Source organism: Megalobrama amblycephala, linkage group LG4 (genome assembly GCF_018812025.1).
Source record: "Megalobrama amblycephala isolate DHTTF-2021 linkage group LG4, ASM1881202v1, whole genome shotgun sequence".
In the NCBI taxonomy this organism is placed as follows: domain Eukaryota; kingdom Metazoa; phylum Chordata; class Actinopteri; order Cypriniformes; family Xenocyprididae; genus Megalobrama; species Megalobrama amblycephala.
Window position 1 is genome coordinate 11,480,366 of NC_063047.1, and position 16,516 is coordinate 11,496,881.

At 38.1% G+C, this 16,516-nt stretch overlaps 1 protein-coding gene across 6 annotated transcripts in view; it reads right to left on the reverse strand.

Annotated features, from left to right (window-relative positions):
• Positions 1-9,250, reverse strand: part of emid1 (EMI domain containing 1) — a 74,583-nt gene extending 65,333 nt beyond the window's left edge. For 2 of the 6 annotated variants that reach the window (XR_007184524.1, XR_007184525.1), the window contains exon 1: positions 8,509-9,250. Coding sequence is in view for 3 of the 6 variants with exons in the window: in XM_048187513.1 (XP_048043470.1) it covers positions 8,509-8,672 (164 nt within the window). In the remaining 3 variants the exon portion in view is untranslated. The remainder of the gene's footprint in view (positions 1-8,508) is intronic. The other 4 variants (XM_048187513.1, XM_048187512.1, XR_007184526.1 and 1 more) reach the window with 3 other exon arrangements.
• Between the last annotated feature and the right edge of the window lie 7,266 nt (positions 9,251-16,516).

The following is a 16,516-nucleotide window of genomic DNA, read 5'->3' on the forward strand; positions in this document are numbered from 1 at the left end:
TATATTTTTCATGGGGCGCCCGTACTTCAACAGTCTACCCATCCCTTTTGAAAACTCTTTATGGTGTTTACACAGGTTAAATGACCCGTATGCCCGGCAGGAGAACATTGTCAATGCTATTTACTTTGCAGCCTTTTGCTAGCAAATCACATCCGCCCATTTTTATTCTTTCTGCAGCACTACAAGCAGGTCAAGTCACGGAGGGGGACACTGCCCCGCATGTGTGAGCGTGTGGGCTCCTCATTTAGATTTAAGACAGCTTTTCGAAACTTGAGCCAAAACCGGAGCAGAGGCACAGTCCCCGGGAGAAAGAGTGGCTCTTTTGTGCTGCTCTTTATCAGGGCTTCACTTCACACAGCTTAAAAAGACGAAAAACACTTCACACAGCTTGAAAAGCAACTGCTGGACAAATCCCTGAATCAGGTGCCCATTTATTTTGATCCAATATTGAAATAAAAATAGTAACATTAACCCAAACAATGTCTCAAAAGGTCTTAGAAAAGTGGACAGTCTCCCGGAAGGATTTTGCAGTGTTTTGAAAGGCTTATTTATGTTCCAGTTTTATACATATGATACATATATACGAAATCCTGCCCTAAAACGTGCTATAGGGCATCTTCGTAACGTAACGGTAATGTAATGCAGAAAGCCACAAGGTATGATTTCAGTCATATTTCCGTCTCATTATTAAGCGGAAAATGCAAACGAGAGAAAACAAGCCTGGAAGACAAAAGTCATCTGGAAAGTTTGCCACAGTAATCACTAATGTGCCCTACATAATGTGGAACCTTCTAATTGGGAAGCCAATGGCAAATCCAGCCCTGATGAGGAGCAGACTAGAGTCAGGAAAGAGGAGAGAAGAGGGAGAAAGTAACACGAAGAACCAAAACAAAGCTGCACGGCCCAAGCCCAGGACCTCGGCACATGCCAGAAGTCACAAAAGAAAGGAATGAACGTGGGTTTGAAGAGAAACACCAATCAGATCTCTTTCCCCCTGAGCTCCCTCATGATTTTTACACAGAACGGCTTGAAACAAAGAGCCATTGATAAGTTCACCTCAAACAGACCTTTGTATGAACCATTATGCCTCAAGTTGAGCAAACATAAGTCAAAGAGATGTGGAGCAGAATTCAAAGAGAGTTAATGCACGTGTAACATATGGAGGTCATTATATCTACTATACTTCAGTGGTTATTATCAATGGCTTAGCTTATGCACAGCTATGATCACACATCAGGAAAACAGGCCAGAGGGTCCTACATGCTCAATAATCAGCATCAATCTGCCTGTATTTGTGTAGATTGTCTGTCTGTGACGGTGAGCCTGTAGATTTCAGGGATTGATGGTATTGTGTTTTCAAGCACACTTAAACATTGCTGAGAATGATGTGCATGTACTGCAGGTATGTACAAAACTACTTTTTAAAAACAGCATTTGTCGCATTTTAATGTGCCAAAAAAATTACAAGGCAACGCAATAGCAAAGGAATGAATTTAATGATGTAATTTATTCCTAGGCATGGGTAACACAAAGCTGATTACACAGGTCAAAGATGAATCTATATACATTTTCAAAGATGAAAATTTATATACATACATTACATACATACAGGACTTGACATTAACTTTTTTGCTCAACAGCCACTGTGGTTTTCCAAAGTTACTAATTTTGACATTGATACCATCGGGGAAAACTGCCATATAGATATTTTTAATATTATCTCATAATTTGGCAGCAGGTATATTTGGCTGCTGTCACTTTAATACCTGATCCATTATAGTGTTACACATGAGGTTTTTTTGGTTGTTTGTTGTTCACTTAAAACATTACTTGACTGGCATTTTGACATTATTTTGACTGTTTAAGCACAATAAGCAGCAAAAAAGAACTCAATTTACTACTGAGAGGCATCTTTATGTGCACGCACTTTGGGTGTGAGCACAAAATCTGCAGGAATGAGTAAAATTATGACCAATATGTGCAATTCCATGCCAAAATTTAAGCCCTGTAACACCTGTAGCAATATTCATCCAGAGCAAATGAAACGAGTAAGTGAGGGGAGGCGGGGTTTTGTGTCAATTCGCTGTTGGAGAGATGAGGGAGCGAGAAAGAACAGCTGGTATCGTGTATCTATTCTGCAGACAAGACATTGCACTTCGTCTATTACTCTAGTCTATTATTTCAGATGCCTTTTTAAAAGACTATTGAAAAATGCATATATTATATATAAAAGTCAACTGCCAAAGTGGCTAGTAGGAGTGACTGTGTTACACGCCACTGCCCTAATACATACATATATATAATATATATGAAGTTGTAACCAGAAGCAACATGGGGTCTAACATGAAACCATCCTCATAATCACACATTAACAGCTTTTGCATGTGCTCTTTCTCAGCCCTTTCCCAGAACCTGCTAAAACTGTGGCCCACAGAACCAGGCCTCAAATATGCCAGAAATTTCCAAAGCCTATGAATTTTAGGTGGTTTCCATGCCCTGCTTGAGATGAGGGCCCCGGGACTCAGAGTCTGGAACAGAACTGGGGTGACCACAGGCTTATCCGGTCACTACCTGCCCAACTGTTCCAGCCCAGCCAACAAACACACACAGACTGGACTCACAAACACAGAAGCCAGTCTGGTCACAGCTGAAGACCATGGGGCTATTTCTGTGATCTGCTTGTTATTGAATTTAGAACCACAAATCATACCCTTGCCCTTCTGTAGGAAACAGAAATGCACATTCAAACTTTACCATAAATACAACTGTACAAAAAGAAAAATCAACCTAAACATGCACCAACAATCAGAGAGCAATGACTGGTTGAAAGAAATAATGCAACGAAATAATAAATAATAAAATAAAATAAAAAATAAATAAAATAAAATAAAATGTTTTGCTTTTTGAAGCTTGAATATGCAATCCAGTAAAAGCAACTTATTTTGTGTTTCAAAAAAGGTTTAAAGTCATATGAGTTTGGAATTGCTTGAGGATAGGTAAATAATGCCAGAAATTTATTTTTGCGGTTTAACCGTCAAATCACCTCTGTCAACACACCAAATCATGAAAATTAATCTGAGCAAAAATTATCACATATAATTGCTTCCATATTTCACCATGATTTCAGTTGCTCTGAACCCCACCCCACTGATTCTGTCCATTTAGGATCATTTTAGCCTTCAAATCTGCTACACAGGTTGAATAGACACAGAAATGAGCCAAACTCCATTATAGTAGGAGTAGGCGTCCAGGCAATGGGCAGATAAAGATCTAGAGCGTCACAGCCATCAGAACACAGTTCCCACACTGCCCCCAAATCACAATGCCAGCTTGGTGAACAGGACGATTTGTTTGAATTGTTCACCTCCCTACCCTCTCATCTGATCCAGACTTTATTTGGTACTTTCCCCAACAGTACCTTCAATAAGCCCCTCGACTCAAACATAAAACTATGTAAAAATCCACGCGAAATACCCTCTCCATTTTTAAACAGTGCACAGTGGATGGTATTCTCTGGTTGTTCCTGGAAATTAGATAATTCTGGACACAGTCCAGCTACATATGAACTAATGAGAGGATTCATTGGGAACACACAGGACAAAAGCCTTTCAATGGGAAATGACCTCTTTGCCTGCTTTCTCAACAGAAAGATGGAGTCAAAGGCAGCTAAATTCTGCTTTGATCCAGATTTAAACCTCAGGGCAGGGAGAGACAGAGGGTTAAAAGAGGAGGAGCAGTACTTATAGACAATTATTCCTGTAATCTAACATCTCTCCTTCACAAAGCGTTTATGAGGGGTCATTATGCAACCCGGTTATCAACCCACACTCTAATTCTCACTACTTGTGCCTTGAGAATAGTTCAGTATGTTTTTCAACATTCAGAATTTAGAATTGAATATAAACCATAGAATATTGTTTTCCGATTGTTTATGCCGGGGACTATATCTTCAGTGAAATGATGTGTATGAATGCATTTCTTTAATAAAACAACAGGGCTACCAATTTAACACATCAACTTAGTACAATGTAAAACAAAATAAAGATAAAAAATGTAATAAATAAATAATTTAGTGCAATTGAAAATAAATACATTTAGTGCACTGCTTCTAGCCTCGTTTTGTCTCAGATATGCGGTAGGTAATGAAACTCATGTTAAAAGGTGTGAATGCTTTCAACAGCTCAGCAATGCTACATTTCACTGGCATTAACATGCACTTGGCCAGCAGATCGAAAGACTGACTCTCTATTCCTCACATACACACAAGGGACCAGAAACCTAATAAATAACTCTGAAATGTGCACAGATCATAGCACAGACTGTAAGGGGGAGACAACTCAAATCAGAAAGGGATGGCAGGAATCACACAGAGCTGGACTGAGTGCAACTCAGCACGCAGCGAGTGGCAAACAAGCCAAAGCCATAAAATAAAAGCAGCACAACGCACATGCATACAAACTGAAGGAATAATCATGAAACTGTCTTGTTTTAGATAAAATGAAAAGCAGCACGCCTCATTTAAAGCATAAATGCTAGTTTTCAACACACAACGCGTGAGACAACGCCTGCCTGAGACAATGCTGAGACGCAAATGTTGACTCCCGCAATGTAGCACAGACCACAAAAATTATTGACTCTGGAGGCAAATAAATTAAGTTTGAACAAGAAGACAATAGAGAGCTGTGGCAGCTGGACAGAAGGGGTGGAAAGAGAGCATTTCATCATCGGGTCAGTAATGAAGCCCTCCTGGGATGCACTAGGGGGGTAAGATAACCCAATTAGGCTGCGTTCATGACGTCCAACAATATAGGCAAAACAGTGAGGGACAAAGAAGATTAATGGCCTGCTGAAAGAAAGCATCAAAAAGTACTAAAAGAAAAAAAAGAAAGAAAGAACGACAAAGCAAAGAAGAAATGAACAGGAACCCTCTTCTCTCCCTGAGATGTGCTCAAGACTCGTTCAAAGGACAGGTCAAAGGCCATGGCGGGAGACAGTCCTTCTCCAAAGTCGGATTTAAGTACCAGTCTCGCGGGGAAAAAATGCCCTGAAGCGGATGATATGGATGAGTGCGTGCGCAAACAGAAACACCCATAGATCATAAAGATGATCAGTGCATTCTTCCCTAAGTATCTCTATCTTCATAGTGAAACCGATTCCTTGACTAATTGATTTGAGTGTCATGCTCTTCACCCCATCTTGATTTATATCTGATATCAAGTGAGGATGTTGCAGCATTTTTTTTTTTTTTTCAGTTTAGAAGATTTTAATTTCTAGAACAGTGGCTGGATTCACAAAACATTCTTAAGAATAAAAACCCCTTTAAAGAGGCTATATTTAAGAATTTTCATGTATTAATGGCTTTTTTATTGCCAATGTGTGAACAGCTTGTAACAAAGGTTAAGAGACGAGACCTTCCCCGACTTCCTAGGTTGTCTATGAAAGCCTGTTTCTTATGTGAAGGACTCTGGACATTTTGCCAAGAAAATCAAAAGGATTATGCACACTCCAGAGAGCCTCTCTTCCATTCAATGACACATGTGTCATTGAAAGTGCACAGCACATATTTACATATTCATCTAAACTCTCAGCAGTGTGGGTGGCATGTTTGTTAAAAGTATACAGCAAAGGTATTTCAAACTTTTTACTTCAAAGCAAAAAACGAAAAAGAACTTTGCCATGAGTATATTGAGGCCTTGAATCACATTCAGTCTTTTGTACGTGTTCATGAGTGCAAGCACAAGCAATACATTGCTGGCTGCAGTTCACTTAATGGCCACCGGTGTCACTAACATAAGTTTCTGTATTCTACATAAAGCCCCTTTAAATTATTATTTTTTTCTTAATTCTAAAATAGAATTATTTTTTTTCATTTCCAAAAACATTTTTTTTTGTTCTTAAGATTTTTTCTTAAGATTTTCCTTGTAAATAACCTTGTAAAGTTATACGTGAGCTCGAACATATTTTTTCATTGATGTTTTTCATATTTTTGTTTTCATTTAAGTCTTCAGCGAGAACTGCCATACAATCAGATAACACCAAAGCCTGTAATTTTCTTCTTACGAAAAAAAAAGATGTTACTAAGAAAATATTTTTAAAATATTCTTACAAACTTCATAGGTTTTATCTTAAAAAAAATGTCTTAACATCATTCTTAAGAAGATTATTGTGAATCCCCAGAACACACAAATTTGTCAAGTAAAACAGATATAAAACCCAAAATGAAAGCCTTGTAAATTATAGCTGAACATATTAGCTCAAACAAAAATATCCTCTCCCTTTGAAAAATTTCCAATGGACTTACAATGCAGAAGAAAAATCAAATAAAGTAAACAAAAACACCTTAAGCATCAAAGAGTCACTGCTTTCGTGAGGCAGAATCAGGGTGGAGGTATGCTTGTTGGTGTTGATGGGTCAGCAGCTAAAGGTCCCTCTGGGGCCCCAAGTCTCACACTCCCACCCTGAGCGCTGCTCTCCAGGGCAGTGAAGCCGAGCAGAACAGGAAATAGCTGCTGACTTAACCCCCAGCTGTGCTCGGCTTCACTGGCCCCTAATTAGACAGATATTCTTAAGGGTTTTTTTTCTCAGGACATTTATACTTCAGACATTGTCTTTGCTATATGCAAAATGGTTAAGGTTAAAGGTTAGGATGTGGATTGGGGTTAATTATGATTTATGGCAAGAGTTCATATGCCTGTTCAGCCTCTCTCAGTGATGCTTTGGAAAGTAGAACAAACTATTCCTCTGTCCTCTATAGCGTGGGAAAATAAGTTCTTTATTCATCGCCATGGCCGGTAACTATACAGTACGTTTAAATGTGCAGTTTTAATCTATGTAACGATATTTTACATAGCTGAACTACAGTCAACGTATAAATGGGTAATCAAATATGTGAAGGATTAAATACAATTTATGCATCTTTCAGAGCAAGTGCACAACATCAAGGCAATTATATTCTGATTAACCTGTATGCTGGACGAAGCCCAGCTACAATCACATCATGTAGGTCTGTTTAGTCAGACTTCTCAATTTCAGTCAGACTAAAGCATTTAAATAAAATTATTTATATTTATTTGATATTACTTATTCATTTTTTTTTTATAATATTTCTTTATATATTTACATATGATGTTATATTTCTAAAGTTATATTGCACTTCTCAGAAACAGTGCTGCTTATCCAAGGCATCTCAAAGATGTCTGTGACCTCTCCTCTCAGCATCATCAGACTGCAGTCTAATAAACTACTCTCTCGCAGCATGCAGATGATGCAGCTGCATGTGTTTAGTAAACACCGTCTGTTTCATCAGTCTGTGACTGACGGGAGGAGGGGGTGAGAGATCAAACCTTCAGCACAGAGAGCAAAGACTCCTCCACACCTGCGTACTTCAGAGACACATCCTACCCACAACAACTCTAAGCCATTTACCCAAACAGAGTAAATATTTACATGAAGATGTGAGGGCCAGATCAAGGCCATAAGCTGTTGTCACAGGTCAGTCAAGGTGATGCAGTCTGGATAGAAGTGGAGGGCTTACATGTTGGATGTTTTGTCTAATTTCTTGCCTTGTTATGTCTCAAAAAAAACCTCATCATCCACATGCACTTGCAATGAAAAAGATTATATACTGATAAAAAAAAGCACTGCTGATTACGTCTGATTTAACATTTGCTTAGAAATTTAAACCTGTAAGTAAGGCTTTGAAAACGTTCCAAAAGGAATCGTTCAAAAGCTCTCTATCCTAAGCTGAAGTTGAGAATGAGTCTGGACAGTGATACCAATCTATTTCATACATGTTTTAACTGGAATAAACGTAGACAAAGGTGCAGACAGGAGAGATGGGTGTTTCCTCTTCTCAGGAAAGAGGAAACAGACTGTCAGACTCACAACAGGGCTATTTAGTTGATAGCAGAGAAATCAGCATTGCATTGTAGATGCACAAACTGAATACAACTGGATACAACTGATTAAAAGATTATCCTCATAATGTATCAATCTTATTTTTATCTACAAAATCTACAGTAAATGTAGTAATTTAAAAATTATCATTAAACTCTGTCGTGTTTCCTGTTGGAAAATCTATCTTAAACTTTTTTTTTGAAACATGGTAGCTAGTCTAGTGGGTTTAAAGATGGTCATAGCTACTTGACCAGCAACCATGTTTCAGAAACCAGCTTGACCATCTTAAGCTTATGCTGGTCTACTAACTTGGATCAGCTAATGACTTGGAATGTCATTCATGTTTCAGCTGACAAGCTTAAACTGGACTTTCCAACTGGTAATACATGTTAATAAATTCATCTAATATTGAAGTAATATGAATTTACTGGTCTCAGCTCATTATTAACCAACAATTTCGCCTTTTGTTTGGATATTTAACCTCAATTAATATACTCTGTATGAAAAAAAAAATACTCGAAAAATCAACAATGTAAACCTACAGCTGACAAATTCTCATCATCAGATTTCCAACATGTTACTTCTGACAGTGTCATGTCATATAAACCTTACCTTTTCGACAGATCTTTGTGGAGTGCTGTCCCGGTTTGGTATTTGTAAACTCCGGGTCCCCACGTCCCCTGAACGCATGTCAGCCACAGTATCGGCAGCAGCGTCCACAAGAGGAAAGAGCTCCGGTGAACCGCAGACACCAAGCGCCCGTCATGCGCTCCCATTTCAGCCGCGTCAACTGTACAGAGAACCCACTCAGCAAAAAAACTCTCCTAATATTGTCCCGCTTATCTTGCAACTGTGACTAGAGGACAGATATGCGAGTCGCAAGACTAAATTCTGAACTGCCGTTTATTTTACTAGCATTAAAATAATAAAAGGCTTGTTTATGTGCACTGCTGCGTCTCAAACACGAGAGTTAAAGTTTCAGAGGACTGTCATAGGCAGACCCCGCCACAAATAAATCTCACAAAGTTTGCTCGCAAACCGCAAGACAAACGTTTCTTAGCAGCCACACAAACCGGTCCCGCCTCACTCCTCCATCTCCGTCTGTCTGTACGTTACGGTATATCTTGACTACATCAACACAATGGGCAAGAAAGCTGTTTTATAGTCGCCTTGAGTCCTACAGCCCGTGTAGGTTTTTTTTTCTTTTTTCTTTTTTCACCCAGCCCAGTTCCCTTTTTCTCTCTCTGTCCTCTCATGCAGCACTCCCCCTTCTCTGCTCTTCCAGTGAAAACTTTTAGACATGAAACAAATGGATTTATGGTGTCCTTGTTTAAGAAGCAGATGTCATGATCTCGTTAAAAAAAAAAAGTCAGAAAAGGCTAATAAGCAAATCCACAACCTACAGAAACCTAAGCTGTTTCTCCAAGCAAGAGAGGTCTCAATAATGTCTCACATTATGCTCAAGATGACCAACAGACCAAAGTTTGCTTTCAAAAGTCGATATGAACTCAATTCTTCCAAGACAAATGCTATCAACATTAATTTTAAACCTCTCTTACTAGGTCATTGATTGTTTCATTGGTGTCTTTTTTGATTTAGCCAAAGAAATATTAGGAGAAACATCTAAGACAGAGTTGATACTTCAATTAAATGTAACTAAGAATATTTACATAAATAATTATTGTTACTGTACTCATGCAAATTATTGAAAATTATCTGAAAAATAGTTTACATTAAGCTGACACAGTCTTTCTTTTTCTCCCCACTAATGGAGTAATGGTAGACATAAACCTGATGAGAAACATTTTCAATTCATATCTATTTTACACACTTAAAAAAATAAAAGTTCCAAAAGGGGGTTATCACAGTGATGCCATAAGAACAATTTTGGGTTTGTCAAAGAACTTTTAAGGGAGCAGTTCTTAAAAGAACCATTTTTTCCCCCCTGTGTGTGAAGAACATTTAAATAATCTAAAGAACCCTTTTTCCACTACAGCCACCGTGATTTTGCCAAGACATGTTCCTGGATCAGCATATTTTGTTGATCCTTAACAACATTTCTGTCAGAAAATTATAGCCCTATTCTTACCCCTAAACCTAAACCTATACCCATAATGTATCCCTAAAATCAGAGGGAAATGATAGGTGAATAACACTGATGTAGAAGCACCTAAACGGTTGCAAGCCTTGACATAAACTGTAAACTTATGCCTCAAATCTGATTGGTTGATTGGAATGTTGTCCAGGATCAATAAAGATGTTGATCCAACATGTTGCACTTGGTGGACCTTTTCTCTACAAAGAAACTTTTGTGCAATGGAAAGGCTCCATGGATGTTAAAGGATCTTTATTGAACCACAGTCAGAGGAAATGTGGTTTAGTTTACAACATATTGTCACCTGGTCAGTACTCTTATAAGGACAACTTTGTATATCAACACATAAAGGTGCATAATAGTATCTTAAAGTAGTAACATACTTAAGGTACTACTATGAACCTTTTAGGGGAAAAATAAGGAGGTACACATTAAGGGCACTACCCCCATGACAAGCTGTTGTATTCCTAAAGGTACATTTTGAAAATTCATAAATACCAATAAAGGGCTTTTAGTGTATAATGTTATTCATCTTTCGAAATCAGTTTTACAATTAACCCTGACAACACATTTTTTTTAAACTCTTTTATAAATGACAAACATGCTAAAGCATTCTTTTCGGCATTTGCCTCGCCTCCATGCTCACACTTCAGATGGCTTAATGAGTTGCACGACTGCCATAACATGAAAACCTCCTCCAGAAGACAAAACGCAGTCTAATGTCTGGATAGCATCCAGAACAGGGCAAGAGGAGAGAGCGATACAGAATGAGAACCTCGGGAACACGGTTTACTCTAACCTCTCCTCTGCCTGGTGAAAAAGGGGAACTGAGGGGTTTCTGAAAACCGCAAAACTGTGGTTCACATCCAAGTTAAACACCTGGCTCAGCAGGCAGGACGGACTCCAGCCCACTCATCTATATCTGAGGTCGAGGTGAATACGCTCAGCGGACCCCCTGACAGCCAGAGAAATAAGCAAAGCACGGAGCAGGGGCATCAATCACATGGGCGGCCAAGATCTACAGGTGTTGAGAGGATGCCACTTGTCATAGTTTGACATGTTTGACTATAGTTTGAGTAAAATGAAGCTCAAAAATGATCTAGATGATCTTAAAGAATGTTAGGTTTTGACATTTGTGAGTAGATGGATATTAGTGCATCCTGTTTTATCGAAAAGGTTTTTTTCCTTGTGCCAGATCCGGTCAAAAATAAAGCAAGTATAGTTACAATGAGATGATGTGTGGCATGTCAATACTTTCTGTTTGGTGCACCCCTGGCATTTTAAAAAGCAGAAGGTGCAAAGTCATGCCAACCAGGCACTGGAGCATTTCAGGGTTAATATATAATAACTTTCAAAAGAAATAAGGAGAGAGACTGGTGGTGATGGAGGGAGTTTTTGTATTGACAACCCCTCTTGTTTTGCTACTTGATTCGCTCTGTCTTTATTCTACTGAGGAATTAAAGCTCAATCGACAGTTCTTGAGGCATAATAATGTTGATAAAACGCAAAATGTAAATTATCGCCCAACACTGATCTGCTAAATACGACTATAAGGCATGAAGATATTAAGATAGTAAGTAGTGAACACACACACACTGCACACTGCATGGAGCAGTGGACAGCCATTTTTGCTGTGAGCGATTGGGGTTTAGGTGCCTTGCTCAAGGGTACCTCAGTCATTTCCTGTCGGTATTAAAAATCGAACCTGAAACCATCAGGTTACCAGTCTGACTCTCTAACCAATTAGGCCATGACTTGTTGAGACACAAAGTGAATGGAACCAATCTATAAATGTTAAAATAATGTTCCAAAAGTATAGCCATGAGACAATATGCATGTTAACATGAATTTAATGTGAAAAATATCACTTACTAATTTTCTGTGAAAAGTTTTATCCAAAATTACAACTTTGTTGCCAAGACAAAGTAATGCCTAAAACCCTAAAATGACCAACTTTACATCAACAACTTTAAAGTTGTGATGCAGGCCTAACAGAAGTAGTGAAAGATCTTTTCTTACATATTGTGATGTATATCTGAGTGAAACAGATTATTGCAAAAGGTTCTATAGTCCTTGGTTGTTGATTGGATGGAAGCAGATCTGAATGTGAACGATTATAAGAAAAGTTCATAGAGACAAAATAATTGGAGAAGACTGGTATTTGAAGACTGGTATTAAGCGACACACCTTAACACTGTTTTCTGTCAAACAACCCATTCCTCAAATGCTGAAAATTGAGCTTAAAGGTGCTAAAGAGGATCTTTTCATCGACTGAGAAACCAAAGACTGTTAGTGAGTTTTTGAAATGAGTGCATGCGTAAGAACAACCCCCCTCCTTCACAGCTCATTTCGAGGGAACGCCTCCCAAAACTCGTGCATGAGTATTGGAACACGAGTGTTTATCACCGGCATTCGCTGTGTCGTGTTAGTGGATTCATTATGTCGGACTCACCGCAGGTAACTCATAATCTGCTGTTGTTACTCCCGTCTCCTGACAAAAACATTGCATGCGGCGCCTGTAGAGTGTGGAAAGTTACTGGAGCGCGCAGAAGCCGCGCACCTCTCGCACAAGGAACGTCACGGCAGTGATTGACAAGCCAGAGGGCCAATCCGCACACGTCTCTCACAAGGAACGTAATGGCAGTGATTGACAAGCCAGAGGGCCAATCCGCACACGTCTCTCACAAGGAACGTAATGGCAGTGATTGACAAGCCAGAGGGCCAATCGTTTATGCAATGATCGTGTAAACGATTGGCTGATGTTTTTAAGGCCCTACCTCGTGCACAGATGATGTATATTAATATTATTCCTTTCAGTGCACCTAATAAATTGTCTTTTATCAGTTAGTAAAGACAGTTTCAAGTAATATTGCAAAAATGTATAAAACAAAACATCCTCTTTAGCACCTTTAACTTGTATTGAACATGGAATATTCCTATAGGTCAACAGAAGCCACCTTATTGTTGATTATTTGCCATTACAGCTAAAGATTTCCTCTGTCGCCCGCTTCTTTTCATCCAAGCAGTTAAACACTCTTTACAGCCTTGAAATGATTGTATAAACTTTTAAAAGTGCCCCCAATGAACACTCCTTGTGGTCACCTCTATTGTTAAAGGAGTTCCTGGTGCAAACATTGAGCACTTGTTGGCACTGTAAACATTCCCGAAGCGATTGTTTTGCTGAGAAGAGGGCACTTTGTTCTAAACTTAGTGTTGGCAAAGGCAACACTGCTTGTATGTTCTCTACACTGTGTCCCACTTAATTATAAAGAATTGGCTCACCTGGCCATAATTCATCTATTTATAACAAGGAGAACAAAGAATCAGCCAGACTCAGACAAAAGAGGAGAGTAAGAATAAAAAAAAGGTGGAGATATCCCAGGTGGAAAAGTTCCTTTCTGCTCTATTTGATACAGATAGAAATTTTCCACAGACTCTTGCTTTTTCTTGGGCAAACTTTGAGCCTTCAGAAGCAGGAAATATATATCAAGTTCTATAAGAATGGGTCGAATTCCTCTGGTGACCCAAAGGTTATATGAAAAATGTGACATGTGCCAAACCAAAGCATAAACATATGCAGATCGGACATGAAAAGACAAGTCTCTTAAATTTATGCTCTTATACCTATATCCTGTACGTATATGCGGCACATAAGTTAGAGTCTGTCCACCCTGAACCTGACTGATGTGCTTTTTTTTCTTTGAGGTTTTGTTGGAGACTGTTCTGTTGAACAGGACCATGAGTAAAGGGTCTGGGGGAAACCTCGGATGGGAGCTGGTACGGATGCCTTGGTGAAACATAATCTAGAGAAAGAAATGTTAGGACTGTAATTAAGGGAACACAAAGCAGCCCCTCTTTCTCCCACTAGTACCATCCCCCCACGGTTCTGTGTTAGAAATGTCATGTGGAATCGAATAGAAGACTTAATCAGATCTATCCTCTGAGATTACATATATTAGGTCCTGGAGAGGGATCGAGGTGAGACGGGGTGCATGAGCAGTGCTGGCAGGAATCCAGGCCTCAGACAGACAGAGAGGAGAAAGCAGTTGCTTTCTGCATCTCCTTGTGGCTCAAAGTTACCACAAGACACAGGTCTGGAGTGTGCTGCCTTCTAGTGGTAAACAACATCATGCACTTTAACTGTATTGGATTTTAAAAATGGTAAAAGAAAAAAAATTAAACTTGACAGACAGACTATATGTATATTAATTAATCAATCTTGATTAATCACCTGCTATAAAGGCTTGTTAGGTAAATGTTTTTACTTGTCTGACGAAGAGCCTGTGTGTTCAAAATGTAACCTGCTTTGTTGTGCTGACCTTTTTTATGTTTTTCATTCATTTTTTTTGGTCGCGCACCCATCTTTGAGCATATTTTTGCCTATGTTGTGCGTGCTCTTGTCTTGATTTTTGCAGAAAATTCAACTCTGACATTACAGGAATAAATTACATTTTAAAATATATTGAAAGATTTATGGTGTAATAATATTTCACAATATAACTGTTTTTACTGTACTTTTGATCAAAGAAATGCAAAAAAATTATTCCAAACATTTGACCAGTATAGTGTATATATAAATGTAACAATATTTTTTCATATATATTCTCTTATAGTGGGAGCCAAATGAGCTTCCTGAGAATCTGGAAATCATATAAGTATGATATAAGTAAATAAGTGCTATTAATTAAATAAATAAATTTGAGACACAGTCCAAATTAACAATATGCTCTTTGGAACATTCCTTGAAATTCATGTACATTTTTTTGCTTAAATATTTATGCTGGTCTATAATTTGCATTGGAAACTACGCCTATTACTGTAAATTAGATGCAGTTTAATGTATAGATTGATTAGTGATCTTACAACATTTGGACCCACTGTATATCATTTTAATGGTGAAAAATAAAAGTTCATGGATATACATGAAGACTTCAGATGCAAAAGCCTCTAAGTGCCATTTGAAATTTTCTTCTAAAATTAGCATTTTTAACAAGCTCATATGTTTAGGTTCAGTAATTTCACTTTAATGTTAATTAATAGGTCCTTTTTATTGCCATTAAAGTGAAATAACTGAACATAAACATACAAGCTTGATAAAAATGCTAATTTTAGAAGAAAATTTCAGATGGCACTCAGAGGCTTTTGCATCTGAACTCTTCACATTGTCAACCATACAGAGATTCTATTTATACCGAGTGTGATGTGGTTAAGATTAGCCTCAAAATCCTTCAGAGTTCCTCCTCATAGAAGAGATATAAACCTCAGAGAATTCCTGAATGAAAATAAACATCAAGCATTTAAAGACAGCTATTCAAAATGATACTCTTTTTTGTGCTAGAAGTCTATGCAGATATGAGGGTTGTGTAGTAGGGGATGTGTAGGGAAAAGTTCTGTGACTGCGGTCAGTAAACAGACTGCCCACCTTGCATCTGGACTGATGTGTCTCTAGCTTCTCTCTCAGAACTGAATTTTACAGGAGCATATAAAGCAGACTCCGGAAGGCTGCATAGCACATCAGTTTATCATTATAGATCGTAAAATGTGTTTCCTTTATGCTCAGCTTCAGCCCATTTGGAGACTCTCTTACAACCTGAAGGCAGAAAAAAGGCATGAGATGCACATTACAGTGGATAATACAGAGTAAAAACAAGAATCCAGATGCTGGCACAGGTTTTGGTATATATTTGATTTTTCCTGTTTTTCTTGCTTCTGAGACTGAAGTCCCTTTAAAATGTAAATCAGAAGAGTGGCACTTTTATTTCATTTCCATGCAGGTCTAAAGCAGCTAGTCGTTATGGAAGTCTTTAATGAGAGGAGCGGTGAGCCGCAAACGGAAGACTGTGTGAGGCTTACTGATTAGTTCCAGTGATTCTTCCAGGTCTTTCATTTCACTAACAAGCTGAGAGGCATTCTTTTAAGTTTTGGTGGAACCTCCTGTCTTTATAACATGCAATGTGGGTCAACACTGTCAGTTATAATATATGATGTGCAAAATATTCATTATAATACGGAGTTCATCAAGACTAGCTCATCATTCCCCTCTGTGAGACACATAATTTTACAGTGTTGACAGCTTTACAGTTTTGAGTCCATATTTTAAAGAGCATACATACCACATGTACACCACAACATTTAAATGTGGTCAGTAAAGCTTTTTAAAAAGAATTAATACTCATATTTAGCAAACTACATTAAATTAATGTTCGTTTGAACCTTCTATTCATCAAAGAATCATGGTTTCATAAAAAAATATTAAGCAGCACTGTTTTCTTCTTATTGATAATAAGCACTAAATCAGTATATTAGAATGATTTCTGAAGGATCATGTGACACTGATGACTGGAGTAATGATGCTGAAAATTCAGCTTTTCCTTCACATGAATAAATTACATTTTAAAATATATTAAAACATATATTTTAAACTATACTAATATTTCACAATATTAGTTTTATTTGAATATTACTGTATTTTTGAGCAAATAAATGCAGCATTGGTGAGCATGAAAGACATCTTTTTTTTTTTTT